The sequence below is a fragment of the Tachysurus vachellii genome, chromosome 12 (assembly GCF_030014155.1).
Source record: "Tachysurus vachellii isolate PV-2020 chromosome 12, HZAU_Pvac_v1, whole genome shotgun sequence".
Taxonomy (NCBI): Eukaryota; Metazoa; Chordata; class Actinopteri; order Siluriformes; family Bagridae; genus Tachysurus; species Tachysurus vachellii.
This window is the reverse complement of record NC_083471.1, coordinates 16,137,962-16,154,811: the sequence shown is the minus strand read 5'-3', so window position 1 is coordinate 16,154,811 and position 16,850 is coordinate 16,137,962. Positions and strand designations below refer to the sequence as shown.

The 16,850-nt window shown below is 36.7% G+C and overlaps 1 protein-coding gene across 1 annotated transcript in view; it reads right to left on the bottom strand.

Annotated features, from left to right (window-relative positions):
- msh3 (mutS homolog 3 (E. coli)) overlaps positions 1-16,850 on the bottom strand; it is a 68,228-nt gene that overhangs the window by 24,151 nt on the left and 27,227 nt on the right. The window contains exons 11-20 of the mRNA XM_060883893.1: positions 15,399-15,483; positions 15,029-15,138; positions 14,246-14,378; positions 11,909-12,096; positions 11,382-11,550; positions 8,274-8,338; positions 8,051-8,167; positions 7,679-7,786; positions 6,205-6,319; positions 1,616-1,773 (exon numbers count right to left, since the gene is read on the bottom strand). Coding sequence (XP_060739876.1) covers positions 1,616-1,773; positions 6,205-6,319; positions 7,679-7,786; positions 8,051-8,167; positions 8,274-8,338; positions 11,382-11,550; positions 11,909-12,096; positions 14,246-14,378; positions 15,029-15,138; positions 15,399-15,483 — 1,248 coding nt within the window. The remainder of the gene's footprint in view (positions 1-1,615; positions 1,774-6,204; positions 6,320-7,678; positions 7,787-8,050; positions 8,168-8,273; positions 8,339-11,381; positions 11,551-11,908; positions 12,097-14,245; positions 14,379-15,028; positions 15,139-15,398; positions 15,484-16,850) is intronic.

Sequence of the window (16,850 nt, the reverse complement as noted above, 5' to 3'; positions counted from 1 at the left end):
TCTAATTTCCCCCTTTTTCCTGCTTTTTTCCTTTCCTTTCACCATTTCTTTTCCCTTCCTTTCCATTTTTCCTTGCATGTTTCCTTTCTCCTCCTCTTCTCTCCCATTTTATTCTCTTTACTTCTCTTACTCGGCTTTTCCTTTCCACTCCTCTTCTACAAAATGCCTCATCAATAGGTCTTTGAATGTTTAAGGACGCCGGCATTCTGAAGGTTCTGCTCGGAGATCTTTGGGTAAAAGTCAAACCCTGTGTATCAGACACAGAAGAGACCACAAAAATGCATCACATGTTTGTACGTTCTTAATAGTGCGTACCTCCCGAGCTAATTACAGTAAACTAAAACACCTGCACCAGTGGCCACGGTTTCACTTCCTCCAACTCTAGACAATTCCACCAGAAGTCTGAAGTCTACCTGAACTACGAGTGTTGTCATGGCCACCGAGACCCAAACTGTCAGCTGTCCTTGTTCAACCTGCCCATTTAACAAGCAGAAAATGAGAGAACAATAGCAATGTGCATGCTGAGACGAATGACAAGTATATTCTTGAGCAGGGAGCATTTCAACGTGCCAGACTGAGAATGCTTCATTACTCTGTCTCGGCTCCTTATTTCCCAACACAGTAACCATTAGGGAGGAAAGCATAGTTCTGCATTAGAGGAAAGCAGGTGGGTGGAAATAATCAATGTTCTTTGAAAGAGATCTCGTTGGTGAGAGGTGCACTTTTAATGTGGGTGTGGAAACTGAAGACTGAGGGAGGGTTTGTGAAGAGAGCGAGAGGGATCTGAATATCTTTTATTAGAAGATCTGATTATGTAACTTAAAGGCTGAAGTTGTGCATTGTACGCACCCATGAACAAGAACACCAGGTTTCATAGAGTTTGGTTCACATGGTGTCGTCACTCAGAGAATTACAGAGACTGTCATAATCCTCCAAAAGATCACCAGGTGGTGTTGTCACAAAATATTAACCTGTAGGCTAAATGTTTCCACAATCTGCATTGATACTCCAATATATGCTTTAATAAACCACAGAAATAAATAAATAAATCAATGAATCCATTAAATATGGAATCCCCCCAGGTTATAGAGGATAATGCGTCAATGACCAGGAACATTGAGAATGATGTAGGGATAACATCAGGATGGCACACAAGACCATTAATTTTAGACCTAGGACTAATTTAGCTTTAGCTAAACCTTATACTGTCATGTTTTTTAATAACCAAAGAACCCCGAAGAAACCTACCGGCAGACTGGGAGTCTAAAACAAACAAAACTCCACCTAGACAGTAATACACAATCAGGAATGAACTTGGTACACTGGAGCTGTGAGGTCTACCTACTGACACCTACCTTTAACACTACCTACTGAGCCACTGTGCCCTTAATGATTTATTCACAAATAAATAAACAAATATGTAGATTTGAAGATGGACAATATTCTGATTATTAATTTATGTACATACTGAAGGCCATATTGATTATGTTAATGATCTATATTAAAATGTGCCCCTCTCTATCCTTTATATATAGTCTTATACACGTATGAATCTGTAAATTCTCTGTTGGTTTTGTGAATTTAGTCTTAAAATTTCAAGAGAACAAGACAATACCTTGTATAAATGCCATCCACAATGCCAAATGATGCCTCACTGGCTGGCACAAAGGATCCCAGTTGAGCCATGATGGTGAGAAGAGCCACCTGGCGAATATACGAGCTCTTTCCCCCCATGTTGGGTCCAGTGATGATCATGGCTCGTTTGCCCTCTCCCTAAAAGAAAGGTTAGGACAATAAAATTGAATAGCTGCATAGCTGCACTTGTCAAGTCATTAATCTAATGCACTGCTAAAATCAAACATTTCCACAGCATATGTTGAGTAAACAAGTGCAGATGTTCATTATACAGGAAGTTGACTTGACAAGAATATTAAAAAGGACACCATTAAACATGATGGTAGAGAGAGGTCAGGTATTAGAAGGCGGACACAGACCACTGTAAATATATATTATTATATATAAATTGTATATAAATAAATAAATGTAATAATATTACCTGAAATAAGATGTCAAGTTTTTGCTTTGAATCAAGGTAGGTTAAAGAGTAAAGATTCTCTCTCTCTCTCTCTGCGCGCGCGTGTGTGTGTGTGTGTGTGTACTATTACAACTATTTACTGGTTCTAGGAAATAACTGTAATATCACTAAAAGTTTCCAGAAAAACAAAAAGACTTTATTAATTATGCAAACCAAAGAGCTTCTGAAGCCATAGGAGATAAAGTCTGTTCAAAATTTGTTCTTAGATGTTTAAAACAAATTATTCATAACTCGTAGAAGTCTCTCAAATGAGAAATCATTAATGAATATTCCAAACATATTCGGTTGCTGGTTAATCAACTCAGGTACACAATTACTGAGTGTAGTCCATCTAGTGCTATGTGAAGGGGGTTTGTTGTGCTAGGCACAAATGTAAGACCACCAATGAATACAGTAGATATTATTCAGTACAGCACACACCTACCTTGTTAGGGCACCTTAGGAGCTCATCATTCAAATTTGTCACCAGTTGTTTATTTCTAGCTAATTCCTGACTAATTTATCAGCCCCCTACACCCTGGCGAAGTGCCAAAAAATTCTACATTCAGTAAAAATACACCTAAAAATTGACAAGTATGGTAGGTTTAGATAGGAAAATGGACAATAATTGTAACTGTAATAGAGTTGTATAAACATAACATAAAGTATATACTGTAGAGCATCCAAAGAGGAGAAATGGCAGACAGTGAGAGAAAAACAGAAAACCTAGTTATTTTGGCTCGTCCAGATCCAGACAGATAAACAACACATAGAGAACCAACACAAGCGAGTGATAGATGATACAGAGCTGAAAACACCAGTGGTGATAAATGCGGTGGTCTGGACTGATAATCCAGTCCTAGAGAAACACAAAAGACTGAAAGAAAACCAAAAAGACAGTGTAGAAGGTTCAAAACAAAGTTGTGCCACTGGTAATGAAACCCTTGTGACTGACACCCTAGTTGGAAAAGCAGCTCCAACAGAATACTTACAGTACACAGCTTTAATCGCCGTCTTGAACTGAGTTTCAACATGCATCATGCATCAGAATGCTGTGGTGTTTGTGGCACTATGTGCATACGGTGTTTCACTTCTGTTTGCTCTGCAGCTAAAATTTCAGCTTCCTAAATTTGTTTTTTGCATAATCACAGTTTTGTCCCTTGAGGATTTATACTGGATATTACCAAAGAATATTAAAGCTTACTAGATTAGGAGGTTAAAAAAGTGAAAGAAAGAAAGAAAGAGAAAGAGAGAGAGAGAGAGAGCGAGAGAGAGAATGAAAAAAAAGGCACAATGGTGAAATGGCACCTGTACCAAAGGATGGCTTATGTTTTAATTTCCTCTATGGACAAACAGATTAACCTGCAGTAAGAAAGACAGACTGCCTTGATATCAACACTGCTGTCTACCAGCTGTATCTAAATACCTCAGCAATAACCAAACCCTGCAGTCCAGTCTCTGTGTGTGTCTCTCTCTTTTTTATGTCTCAGTGTCGGTGTGTCTGCATCTCAGCGTTTCTATCTCTGTCTGTCTGTCTGTCTGTGCTGCCTGTAGCGGTGTGTGTGTGATTGAGAGACAAAGTTTCAAAGGGTTTGCTCTTCAAGCACAGATCAATATTTCTTATAAATAATGATCTTTTCATTTCTGCTGTTAAAGTCGGATTGCTGAGACAATGAATCAATAGCATTATAGATGGAAACTGTTACAACTGCTGTATGGATTACATTGAATTACACTGAACTCTAAATCCTGAAGATAGATGTGCACAAATTAATAATACACCACTGTGGTATACCAGTATATACCCGGTGGCCTTCTTATTAGTCACGACTACTATATCTTTAAGTGTAAAGCACATTCGTACATTAAATGTAGCTACAAGGAAAATAAAATGACAATAAAAGGAGGAGAATAATAGGAAACTACTAAAGACAAATGCTTTAATAAATTATCTACAAGTAAAAAAAGCAATAAGAATGCATAAAAGAAACTTTCAGAAAATAAATAAATACTAACTGTATCCCATTTAATGATCCCTGTATTGATGGTGATCGGACCACTGCTGAGCAGATATTATTTATGTAGTAGATATTTCTCTGCATAACACTACCACTTACTAAGATCCTACATAAATATCACCAATTTGCGTGTGTATTTATTGGAGGATCTGCATGAAACATACAAAAATAACTGAATTAATGGCATCATGTATAAAGCAGGATGAGATATAAATAATTAAATGACTTTTACGTGTCCTAAATACTCCAGATAGCTGTGTTTATCTCAAAGAGTTAAACAGAAGTATAGATAGACGAGCTACACACACACACACACAGTAGGTGGTGCAAATTACGACTCTTCAAAGAGAGTTGACTTTTTCGACTCCCAAACAGCTCACTGCATTTCACTGCACATGAACTTTATGGTCTATTTAACAAAATAATGTCACACTGCATTTGATTAAAATTTCTTATAAACATTTGTTGAATCATTTGTTGAATTATTACAGTGTAGCAGTGAATCCACCAAGCATCCCTACATTAATTGTTATCATGTTTACTCTGTCTGGGCTTCATTAAGGAAATTCATTTTTATTCATTATTGGAACACACTGACACGCACTCACATGCACTCACACACATGCATGCACGCACCCTCTCATGCACACACGCACACCCAAAAATCTAAGGCACATATGGCTCATATATGTGACGCATAACTAATAAATTATAATAGTATAAGTAGTAGACTAAATAAATGAGGTGAGGGAAGCTAGTGCAGGTAAGAGTGGGCGTACTGTTCATTAGTTATGTGAAATAAAATCTTCCACAGCTTCAAATGATGTCGGCATCAATGGTGCAAAAGTGCAGAGAAATTATATTTGCTCATTATAATGATGTAAGAGACAATATTGAAAAACATAAGTAAAAAAAACTTTTACTTTGTCTTCAGACGACAATAAAACGCTCATGAGCCATAAAAACAAAAAGAAAATTAGAAATAAATTAAACAAAAACAAGAAGAAAATATAATGGTGTAAAATTACTGAGCATATCTTGTCTAAGTATAATTTGCCAGCTCCATCTATAGGCAGGGAGCACCACAGTCCTGCTACGAACCAGATATTATATTTAACACAGCATATACACAAATAAATGGTGCTAATTTGCATGTGGTGTTGTCTTAGGAAAATAGTTACGTCACAGATTTCTTCATATGCAAAGCAGGCTGTCAAAGTATTATACAGTAATATATAATAGTGATAGTTGTAAGCAGCCCTCGCCAAATGACATGTTTCCTGATTTCAAAATAATTTAAAAAAAGTAAACTTCTCTGTGAATGTTAATGCAAAGTTATGTTACTTAGTTATATTTAACTTAAAAATAGCAGAAAATTATTTTGTAAGTTGTGCAAATGTTTGGATACCCCACTAAGCCTGTACTTAGTAACACAACAGAAAATTTTACAGATTGCAAATGTTTTTTTTCTTTCTTCAAATATTTCTCACCAAACAGTTCATCAGTCCATTAATCTAGTTTCTAAAATGCACCTGGAACAACAAAAATGTTTTGCAAACTTCAGATCTTGACTTTTGGGATGAGGTCACAGAAAAGATTTCCTTCTATTGACTCTTACATGCAGATCCTATGTGTGTAAGCATTGCTGCAAGAGTAGAAGAGTGCACCACCGCTCCGGTGTCACCTAAACCTTCCTACAGGTCTTTGACTCTGATATGACAGTTCTATCTGAGAGAACATCAGATCTTGCCTAGATTTCCACAGTTCCACTTAAATGTCATTTCTTAATGAAATTTCAGATGGCAGAAAGTAAAAGATGAAAGAAATGATCTTTTTATAGTCATGGCTGCTTTGTAGGCATAAATTAGCTTCCTTTTCAGATCCTCAGTAGAAGTCTTAAGCTGGTCTAAAAATTATGCACATCTCTCTAATGGGTGCTGAGCTGCTAGAAGCATCCTTTGGTGGTCACTTATCATTAATAAACAGGATAAAGGAAAGCTGACAAAGTGTGCAATCCAACCTATGGGCTATATGATACAGTAATTATAGTAGGAGTACCTGATAAAATGACTAATAGGTGTAAAATCATTTATATCTTTGAGGAGTTCTCACCTGAAGATCAGTGTCATTAGGTACATACTGATCCTGCTCCGCCATCAACATGTTGATGACTGGGTGCCTGCCTTCTCGGATCACTATGTGGCTCTCCTGCTCCAGAACCTCTGGCCTGCACACAGCACATCCAGACAACAGCAGGAAATATGTAGCATGAGATTTTACTGGAGATTACATTCATAATTAAAGCACAGTCACCAGAATTCATTCTTATACTGTATAACAAGACAAGAAAGAATTCAAAGCGTGCAGAAGGCTGGATTTGTATGATTGTCTAAATATATACATCCCAAAGTGGAGCGTAAGGGGACTCTTTGGTGCTGTGCGGAACAGGAGGAAGGGGGTGGCAGCACTGAGCAGATGGGGGTGTAGTTGGCGTAAAAAACCTCAGCCTTCAAAGTCAAATCCACTCCCCCACACAGGCTGTGAGAAGCAGAGGGAGTTGGCTGCGTACGCTCCGGAGGCGGGCTGGAGCCTGCTGCTGGCCACATAGAGCCCTCTGGGGTCCCCCACTCTCAATCCTCCACCTACGCTTATGTAAGGAGTTTCAAACACCTCTCACCAAATACAAAAGACAAAAAAAAAAAAAAATCAGCCTTTATCCGAGAGGAGAACATGTGCTTTTTATGGCACCAGTAACTGCAAGCACGAAGCTTAAAGTTGTTCTGTAGCTTTTGGACAAATGAAAAACCTCAAAATATAGCATATTTACCTTATATGTCTTAGCATGACAAGGAATAAAAATAAACCTATATAGAATTTTCTTTAAAATAGACTTTCACTGCCCGACACATTTGCTTGTCTACTTCATGAGCATACGTTGTACTAGATTGCTGGGCTGCATTAATACCAGCAAGTGAACCCGAAACGATGGCAATATGTTAGTGACAATAGAGAAAATAGAAAGAATGCTGAGAGGAATCTTTCTCAGCCTTTCAGCATTAAAATACAATGAAAATAAATCACCAGAATTTGAGAGACAATATTGCATAGACAAATGTGCAAACAGCAGATCTAAAATATTACACTTTGGGGATAAAATGATGGGTTTTGATGTCCTTGTAGTTTTTCTTTGGTTAAGAAAGCAACAATTTTTTCCATCCATGATTTATGCATTAAATATTGCTTATGTTCCTTGTGGAATCACAAAATCAATAGTCAACTAATATTCAAATGCATATCAATATTAAATGTATTCAATTCATTTTTTTGCCACATTAAAGGAGATTCTATGCTTTTTTGAAGTTGTAAAGAACAGCAAATTCATTTCGCTCAAGCACTATTTTCTTACGTTCAGTAATTCATTTAATATTTCTTTCTTCAATTTAAAAGTGACAGTTTTCTTGAATAGAAAAAGTTTTCTTGAATAGAAAATGCCAACTTGATCACTATTTCTAAGAAAAATAACAATACAGAAATGAGTGAAGCATGATAACCAAAAATGATGAAACATGCAGGAGGAGTTCCATACCTGCAATAATTGTTGTCTTTAGCAACCTGAGCCAATGAAAAGAGGCAGTCGACGGTTGCTAGGTAACCCACTGCTTTCCTCAGGATGTAGTAATGATCCCCAAATAGCCTACAAGAAGAAGGAGTATAAGATGAAGCAGCAGTCAATGGTCAAAGGGTCTTTGCAGAGGCCAGATACATGCTCAGCAATGGCTTTCAGAGTTCCTGCATCAACCCGCAGGCACAACAGCTTGGCTCTACAATTAGGTGGCTTGTACACTACACATACAGTAAAAACTGTTCAACAAGCCTACACTCAGAGTAAAACAGAATAGTGAAAATACATGAAAAAAGGGGCCTTTTAAAGTGAGCTTAGAGGTCATGATGTACACACTGGAGGAAGCTGAGCCATTCTCTGCCGCAGTCTATAACCAGCTGCTCACGAAGCCGCAACAGATGCTGGTATTTCTCCACCAAGAGCGGCGAATGGTAACGACCCATCAATTTGGTGCTAGACATGCACAGGAAAAAAATATATAAAATACAGCTTGATTACAGATACATTGACATTCAAAGGTGAATACAAGTGCAAAGTTGCACCAAATGACACAACCCACCTGCTAATTTTGACCCAGTCTGAAGGGACAATGGAGGACATGCTGTTCTTCACCTCAATCAGAAACTGAGAAGGAGAGAAGACAGAAAAAACAAAGTCAGTCAAACAGATATATGTAAAATATTCGAGCCTGCAAGAAATAGTATTAAATTTTTTAAAGCGCTGTTTCTATTTCCTGCCTCTGTGTACTGATATAATAACATGGGGGAAAAAAATAAAGATTAGTGGCTCACATTAGCTCCTTGCTTAAATACAGCATGGCAGTAAACAAGGGCAAGTCAGAGGATTAGTGCGATAATTTAAGACATGCTGACACACATGCCAATGTCCCTGAGACACCAGAATATCACAAGCACAATAAAAATGTTTGCATGTATGTATATGTGTATTAGGGCTGTAGATCAGTTGTAATTATATAATTACAATAAACAATATATTTCTTGCAAGTTTGAAATACTTTCCTTCGCTCTAGAATGCCTTGCATACTTGCCATTTCCATCACCATAACCACCACAAGCACCATTATCATCAACACCATCAATCAAACATCAACCAACATCAAATAACACCAACATCAACAAACAACTCCATGAACCCACACCATATTAACCAATACCAGCACCAGCACCCATCCAACATAAACCAACACCAACAAACAACACTACCACACATCAACCCACAACCAGCCACAAAAATCCCCCTAAGGAACTGAAATGGATAATATATAGATCAAATAAATGTCAGGAAGCCAGAAAAAAAATCCTTAATATTGTAGCAACAATGAGTCCAAATGTTACTCTAAACATGATGCAACCACTGGCATGCTCCACTAGGACAATGTTCGCAGATGATGAACAGTATATGGTTTCCAACAGGTAAGGCATACCTATTGGAGTTCACTTCTGCGAATACATAGAAAATAATTTCTATAGAAAAAACAAGGACCTCCCAATTCTCTTCTAGTTTTTCAGCAATTAACGATTTTACAATATTCACTTTTTTACATAATCGAAAGATTTTTAGTCAAAGTAAGTGTCAAAATCCTTATACAAGATTCATGCAGCGATTATGAAGATGTTATAAAGACTCAGTGCAAATACCCTTCAAATAACGTTCTGTATTTATTTGACAAAAAATATATTAGCCTATGTAAACGTTGAGGAAAAACTTAAAACAGCCCAGAAAATGATCCTTGAATATTTTAAACACAATATGTCACTGCAGGTGGTTATGCATGTACCAGACATGGCAGCTCTTACTGTAAATTATCATGCAGTGTTTCAGCACACAGTGGTATAATTCATGTAAGTGCAGCCTTCCTCCCAGCTCAGGCGGCTGATTGCTACATTAAAATGCAAGCTCTTTCACTGAAGCACTGCTGGCTGCTTGATGAGCAAAGCTCTGATGTAGACCTGTGGATGCCAAACAGGGCTGAAGTGTTAACAGGAAAAAAAAAAGAAAAAAAAAAAAAAAGGACAATCACAGAAAACTAGCATGATTTAGCCTGGGGATAAGAAACAGCCAGTGTCAGCACACTACAGGAAAAGTCATCACTTATGCAAGAGTTTGGAGTGGAATGAACAGATGGAGAAGCAGGCCTGGGAACGGCACACAAACTGTGACATTTCAGAAATTGCCCTTTTGCCTTCCACATTCTGACAGAGCACCATGCTGAAAAAGTGTTACTGTATGGCACCACGTGTAAATAAGTGTCAGGATCTCCCGCTTCGAAAGTAGAGAGTAAAATCTAAAATACAAATAAAACGATAGTCCTTTTTCACAGACATTTTGTTTGCATCCCAACGCAGAAGCACAAAGCGACTGTAACTGATTTCTCTTTGTCATCAGACTGTGCACATTACTTATAAGGTGTTTTTATTATTTTGTTATTCAAAGATTGTTTGATTATTCTGACTATAAATTTTTTTTAGCATTTTCCAGGGAGAAAACGCACTCATGAGGAAGATGAGGAAGGCAAAGGAGAACCCAAATGTCACAATTTCAAAAGTGCACTTTTTCTTTGACTCACAAAAGTCAAATAGAACAAACAGTAGCAAAGGTTTGTGCCTCGAAGCATAGGATGAGTTCATGGATAAACCATGTACTGCTGGGCACTAAGGGTGGACTTACACTTACACTGTTTTGTTCTAAATATAAGATCACTAAATGTATAACTTGGATTTAAACCAATCCTTTGGTGAAACTAAAACAACCAACTGCAGCTTAGGTCTATTGATTTTCAGCAAAAGATGGTCAATGATCTATCTTAGCTAGTCACCTCTCTTATAATCAGTATAGTAAAGCTAGAGCTACAGTATATAGAGCTAGAGCTAAAGCTATAGTCAGTATAGCAAAATATATTTTACTTATTATTTCCTGAAGCCAAGTCAGTCAAAAAGTCCTGGGAAACTTCAATCAATAAAGCTGAAAGCTGATAACTGCTTAGCTCCAACGCCTTGGCCAGAACTATGCTGAAAATAATTTTAATAATATAATAAAACTATCTGTAATCAGAAAATATATAAACCCTGCATAATAATACCTGTAAAACATTGTTATTGCTGTTTTTTTCATCCATTATTATAATATTTATTGCTATTATTATATGCTTTTTAACATGAGGCTGTTGTGTGTTTAGTGGACCAGCTCTCATGAAGATTAATGACAATATTCCTTATCTTAAAGTCGCTTTTCCTCCAAAACCTGGTTCCTTTTGCAAGAAAATTAAGATGTACCAAGTCTAGAAGTGTTTTTCAACCTTGTTAGACATTACAGGAAAAGACTTGATGCTGTTATTCTCTCTTATGAAGGCTCCAAACATTATGTGTGGGAGGTGCAGATCTTTTTGAAACAAGTATTTTACAAAAGTAAAATACTAAAAGTTTGAAAAGAAAGTGTTCAAATAAAACAGAACAGCAGCCTCGTATGTATAAATGTCACATACTACATCTTAATTTTTGCTCATTTTAATGAAGAGTGACAATAATTCTAGAGTTATCTGCAACAGTATAGATATACACACAATTTTGAGATACATATATCATCAGTACATACGTTTGTTTACTTTCTAAAAAATATGAAAATGTCACTAATAAGTCTCTACTAGTACCTCTTGTCCAGACACAGTGGTGTAATCCAGTGATGGGTTTCGAAGGACGATGCGCAATTCTCGCCGATGTTCTATAATTTCTGAGAGAACAGCTTGAATCTCATCTTTTCTTTCCTTAATTGCAGGAAAATCGGTCAGGTCCTCAAAAAGTTCAGTTTTATTCCCAGCCCTGAGGAAGGAAGGATGGAAGGAAGGATGGAAGGAAAGATGGAAGGAAGGATGGAAGAAAGGAAGGAAGGACGGAAGGAAAGATGGAAGGATGGAAGGAAGGATGGTTGGATGGATATCAAAATTATCAATTTTGAACCATCATTATGTTATTATATCAAATCTAATAAATATTTTCAAGAGTACCTTTATCCCACATTTTTTATTTACAAAAAAATTATTCCTAATATACCTTAAGCTTATTATATTATTCTAATTACTATTAAAATCACTACAATACACTATCACTAGGAAAACACTTCCTATGGTTCATTTTCTCTAAAAGAACAGCTTCTTCTATACTTGTAGCTTTTACACACTTTGCAGCCTTTTCATTGAGAACTTTAAGAAACTTGTGGGCAGGGCCGAGGAGCTGGGGCGTGTCCAGGAGCAGGCTCTTTAAGAGGGTGGAGCTGAGCTGTGATTGGATGGCGGGTACGAGAGCTTGGAGTTCTGCACTTAGGCGGGACAGCGTGCTGCTGATCAGGTAAAACTCCTGAGTGGAACACTAAGACAAAAATACACAAAAATAATAATTAAGAAAAATAAATAAATATATATATATGAAGATATGGAACACATTTGAATTTGTTTCTCCTCACACAGAGTATTTATAGATCTACGAATCAGGCACGAGCCCAATTATATTTAATTTGCAAACCACTGTTTTTCATTTGCTATGTCAAGAGCCAATTAAAGCTTCAACTCTGCTGCCGTTTATAAACATGTAGCCTATTCTCCCAAAGGTATTTTAGTTCAGCACTAGCCATCCTCACTAATTATGAGGAAGATGTTCTCCTGTCCTGTGTTTCTCAAAACACAAGAGAATCAAAGATGGAAAACAAGTGTGACTTGACGAGTGCAATTTAATCCGGTGTTTCTACTGAATACATTTACAGCACTTCTATCTGGTTAAAAGCAATTTCTAAACCATGGCAAGAACAAAAAGCACAATCAGACACACAATTAGGTTTTTTTATGACTAGGCTTAATCTGTCTCTTTAGAAAATTCTCATGGAGCATTTGAAAAGATATCCTGGAAGAATTGCAGCCTTTGAAATGTCATTTTATTATATATCTTTACACAAGGTTGTATTTTCACCATTCTTCTCTTCATGCACTTCTGTTTCTGTCAAATTTAACAGAGATCATATCTGTGTAGTACTGAATGACACAGTGGAAACAGACAGGTGAAGGCAGGTTAATAAGGGCAAATTTTCAGCAGAACTGCCTCCCAGCGTACAGACAGCTCCAAAGAATGTCTCTCTGTAGGCCATCCATTACACCTCTTGTCATTATGCAAATAGGCCCATGTGAAAGAAACACACCATTGAGCACCTTCCCCTTAGCCCACCTGCCTCATTCTGAAAATGAATGCATGAGAATTTCAGCATTTCAGAGAAAGAAATTACAGCTTTTTAATTATGGGAGCGGAACCCATCACACACTGCGAAAAAGTAAGAAATTTGAAAAAGCGTGAGACGCGTTTTCATTTTCTTGAACCGCTAGAGGAAATTAAACAAAGGCAGAAATCAACAACTGTGTCCATTAATTACAAATTTCTTGGTAGGGCTAAAACAATACATTTTGAATTCTATATTAAATGGATTTTTTTTTAGTTAGAAATATTGGGAAAATTCCCACAACTGGTTGCTGTAGGAGTTAGAACTCACCAATTCAGCCTTCAGCAGAGAGGATTAAGGGCCTTGCTCAAGGGCCCAACAGTGGCAGTTTGGCAGTGCTAGGGCTTGAACCAAGATCCACCGATCAACAACCCAGAGCCGTAACTGCTTGAGTCACCACTGCCCTAATTAAACCAGTGCATCGTAATGAAATAAGAAATAAGATGAAATAAATTCATCGATTTAAAGGCTTGCTCTTCTCTAAACTGAGCTTAATAAAAAGAAAAATAGGTGAGAAATCAGGAAAGAAAACAATGTCATTTTACACCAGCCTTATGTCATGTTTAAATAATCAGGACTGTTAGAAAACACCCAAAAAGTTCCAAACCATGTTTAAGGATATAGCCTAAAGAGGCTACATTGAACTCTTTCTGAAATTGCGAGCACAAGTTTCTTCTTTTAAACTCCTATCAGTGAAGATATATATGTAAGTACTTTCTATGGTAGCGCTGCTCATGTTCACGCGTTTTGAATCTGTGTAACGTCAAATGTCTTGGTGCAAATCTGAAAATCAATCAGAGGTCATTTTGAAAAATTGCAAGCTCCTCATTTGAGCACATTTTTGTGATCGCAAAATAACAACAGACTGTTGACTATTTAAGATCTAACCTTTTGTTTTCCAAGATTCTGGGCATTAAGGCTGTTTTTGTTTTTTTCCAATCAGCTAGCTCAAATTAATTTTTTTGTTTTAGCAGATTTAAACAAAAATCAGGACCTGGGACAATAAAACAGAGGTCTGTCGCATTGCTTTGTTAAACCGTCTTGTTTCGAAGGCTGATGTCTGCACCAAATACATTTAGAATCCTCTTTGCCTGTAATTTGCAACATAAACCCTCAGAATCCGTCTGGAAAACCTTTAGAAAGAAATTAGGTTTGCGATGCTGTGTGAGCTAAATCACATCTACTGCTGAGGAGTTAGAGTTTCTCCACAGCACAAGGTCTTTTGGTAAAGGAAGCAATTCCTACCGGTCGTACCTTCTTATGATAAATGCTGCAGAGACCTCTTTCCAGGTCTGGCAGCCGACTGAGCAGGTTCTTGATGGACGGCAACACAACTGACTCAGAGGACAGAATTTCTGCTATGGCTTCCTGACGCAACACGATTTCACTAAGAGAAGAACGCGAGAGAGAGAGAGAGTTCGAACATACTCTAATACACAGGCTAGAAACTGAAAACAGAAAAAAAAATACATCTCATTTACTTAATTCAAATGCATACATTAGTTCCACATGATTGAACTGAGTAACTTTAACACACTTACAATAACATTCAACACGATCTGATCATGCATATTCAAAGCCCTGAATCAAATCAGACACTAGGCTCACACCTATTAATATTAGGTTAACTGGTCATGGTCACTTTATATTGTTCAATCTTGTGATCTTGTTTAAATTGAGTTCAGTATAAGCAACGAAATCACGTTTTGTCATCTAAACATTACGTAGTATTTTTTCTTCAATCTGACTGACTATATATTTTTTTCAGTATACATTATACAAACAAAGCCCCTTTTTTGATGGTATGACACCGTCTAAGCATTGGACACTATTTACTCATAAATACTATGTATTACACATACAAATGGTGTTTTTATCAGATGTTTGAGTTACATGAATAATATTCTAGTTGAATAGAAGCCAATTATACTCAAGGAATTTGATCCACAGCGATCCATCTAGTTTGTATTCCATAACGCATAACTGAATGTCCAGGGAACAGAGAAAAGGGGAGCGCTGTAGGCTGAGGACACTTACGATGGAGACTTTAGGGGTTGGCTGACCCATTTCTTTAGCAGTCTCTTCCCAAATGGAGTGCTTGTATGGTCCAGAACCCAGAGCAGACTGCCCTTCACTGTGCCTGTGGTCTAAGCGAAAGGAGAAGCAGATCATTAAGCTGGCAGCTCCAGCGTCAGTAGTAAGGAAGCTCTTGACGTAAGAGAAGATCACAGTGCTAATTAACTGAGTCATGATGAGATGAGTTGGGGAAAACACATGGCATCCCTCAGGAAACTGGATGCAAACAAGAAATTGCTTATAGGAATGGAAGAAAGTGTGTGTATTCTACCCTCGTCAGAATATTTTCTATATGGGTTTATAATTATCTCAGACGTTAAGGATGCTTTACCTGGTTACAAAAGATCTCCAGGTTCTTCAGGGTAGTGGCACTCAGTACCATGTGCTCGGCATCACTAGACAGCCTCTTCAACGAACTAGAACACATAAGAACAAATAATTATTTTGTTAAAAGAGAAACCTTGCAATAAAGTAAACTAAACGACACACACCACATAGACAAAGCAGCAGCATGTGGCCAAGACAAACAGCACAGAACAAGGCTTTCATTTCCGGCTGCCATGCATGCTAATTAAGAGTCTTTCTGGGAACTTGAGGTCAGGGCCCTATTATTTCCTGTTAAAAAATGTCCTTAGCCAATCCTTAATTACAGTGTGCATCAAGCAACTTTCCTGCCACCCTGACCTGCTAAACAAATTGCAAATAAACAGCTTCTACCATGTGACATAAGGAAAGGGGCGAAAAATAAATAAATAAATAAATAAATAAAATAAAAGGCACAGTGTTGCTTCTTCAGGCGGTATTAGGAAAACGGTGGTGAGGTATATAACACGGATTAAACATATAATAAACAGATCAATTATGATATTTGTTATAAAAATACAATGTGGCCTAATAATATATACAGATATATAGCTAAGAAATGACAAATTAATGTATCAATGCATTAACAAAATGCACATTATTCAAGTACTTAAAAAATATATCATGTATTTAAAAATGCTTTATAAATAATATTTTACAAATAAAATAATTACTTGTAGAGAAAAATGGTTTACATGATCTGGAATAATTTGGTAATTTATGTACAGATACATTTAGTATAGATTATTTTATATATATATACATATATATATATATATATATATATATATATATATATATATATATATATATATATATATATATATATATATATATCACTCTAAGATATCTATTCTAGGCATCTTATAGTCTATATAGGGAGAATGAGAGAGAGAGAAATAGATAAGTAAACAGATAGACAGAGAGATAGGAGAGGGAGGGAGAGAGAGAGAGAGAGAGAGAGAGAGAGAGAGAAATAGTCTGTGACTGATAGATAGATAGATAGATAGATAGATAGATAGATAGATAGATAGATAGATAGATAGATAGAAAAAGAGGGAGAGATGGAGAGAGAGAGAGAGAGAGAGAGAAATAGACTGAGACTAATAGATAGATAGATAGATAGATAGATAGATAGATAGATAGATAGATAGATAGATAGAGAGGGAGGGAGAGAGAAAAATAGACTGAGACTAACATAGACATAGACTAACATAGATAGATAGATAGACAAATAGATAGATTTGATAATACTATTATCAAATTAATAGAATTAATAATAGAATAGAGATAGAATTAGATAGAATTAATTAGATAGATAAAAAGATAGAATTAATAATACTTTTTCATTACACAGTCATGTTTTTATACGTTTTAATTCTCTAAAAAGACACTGCATCTCTGCCGCTACAGTCATTTT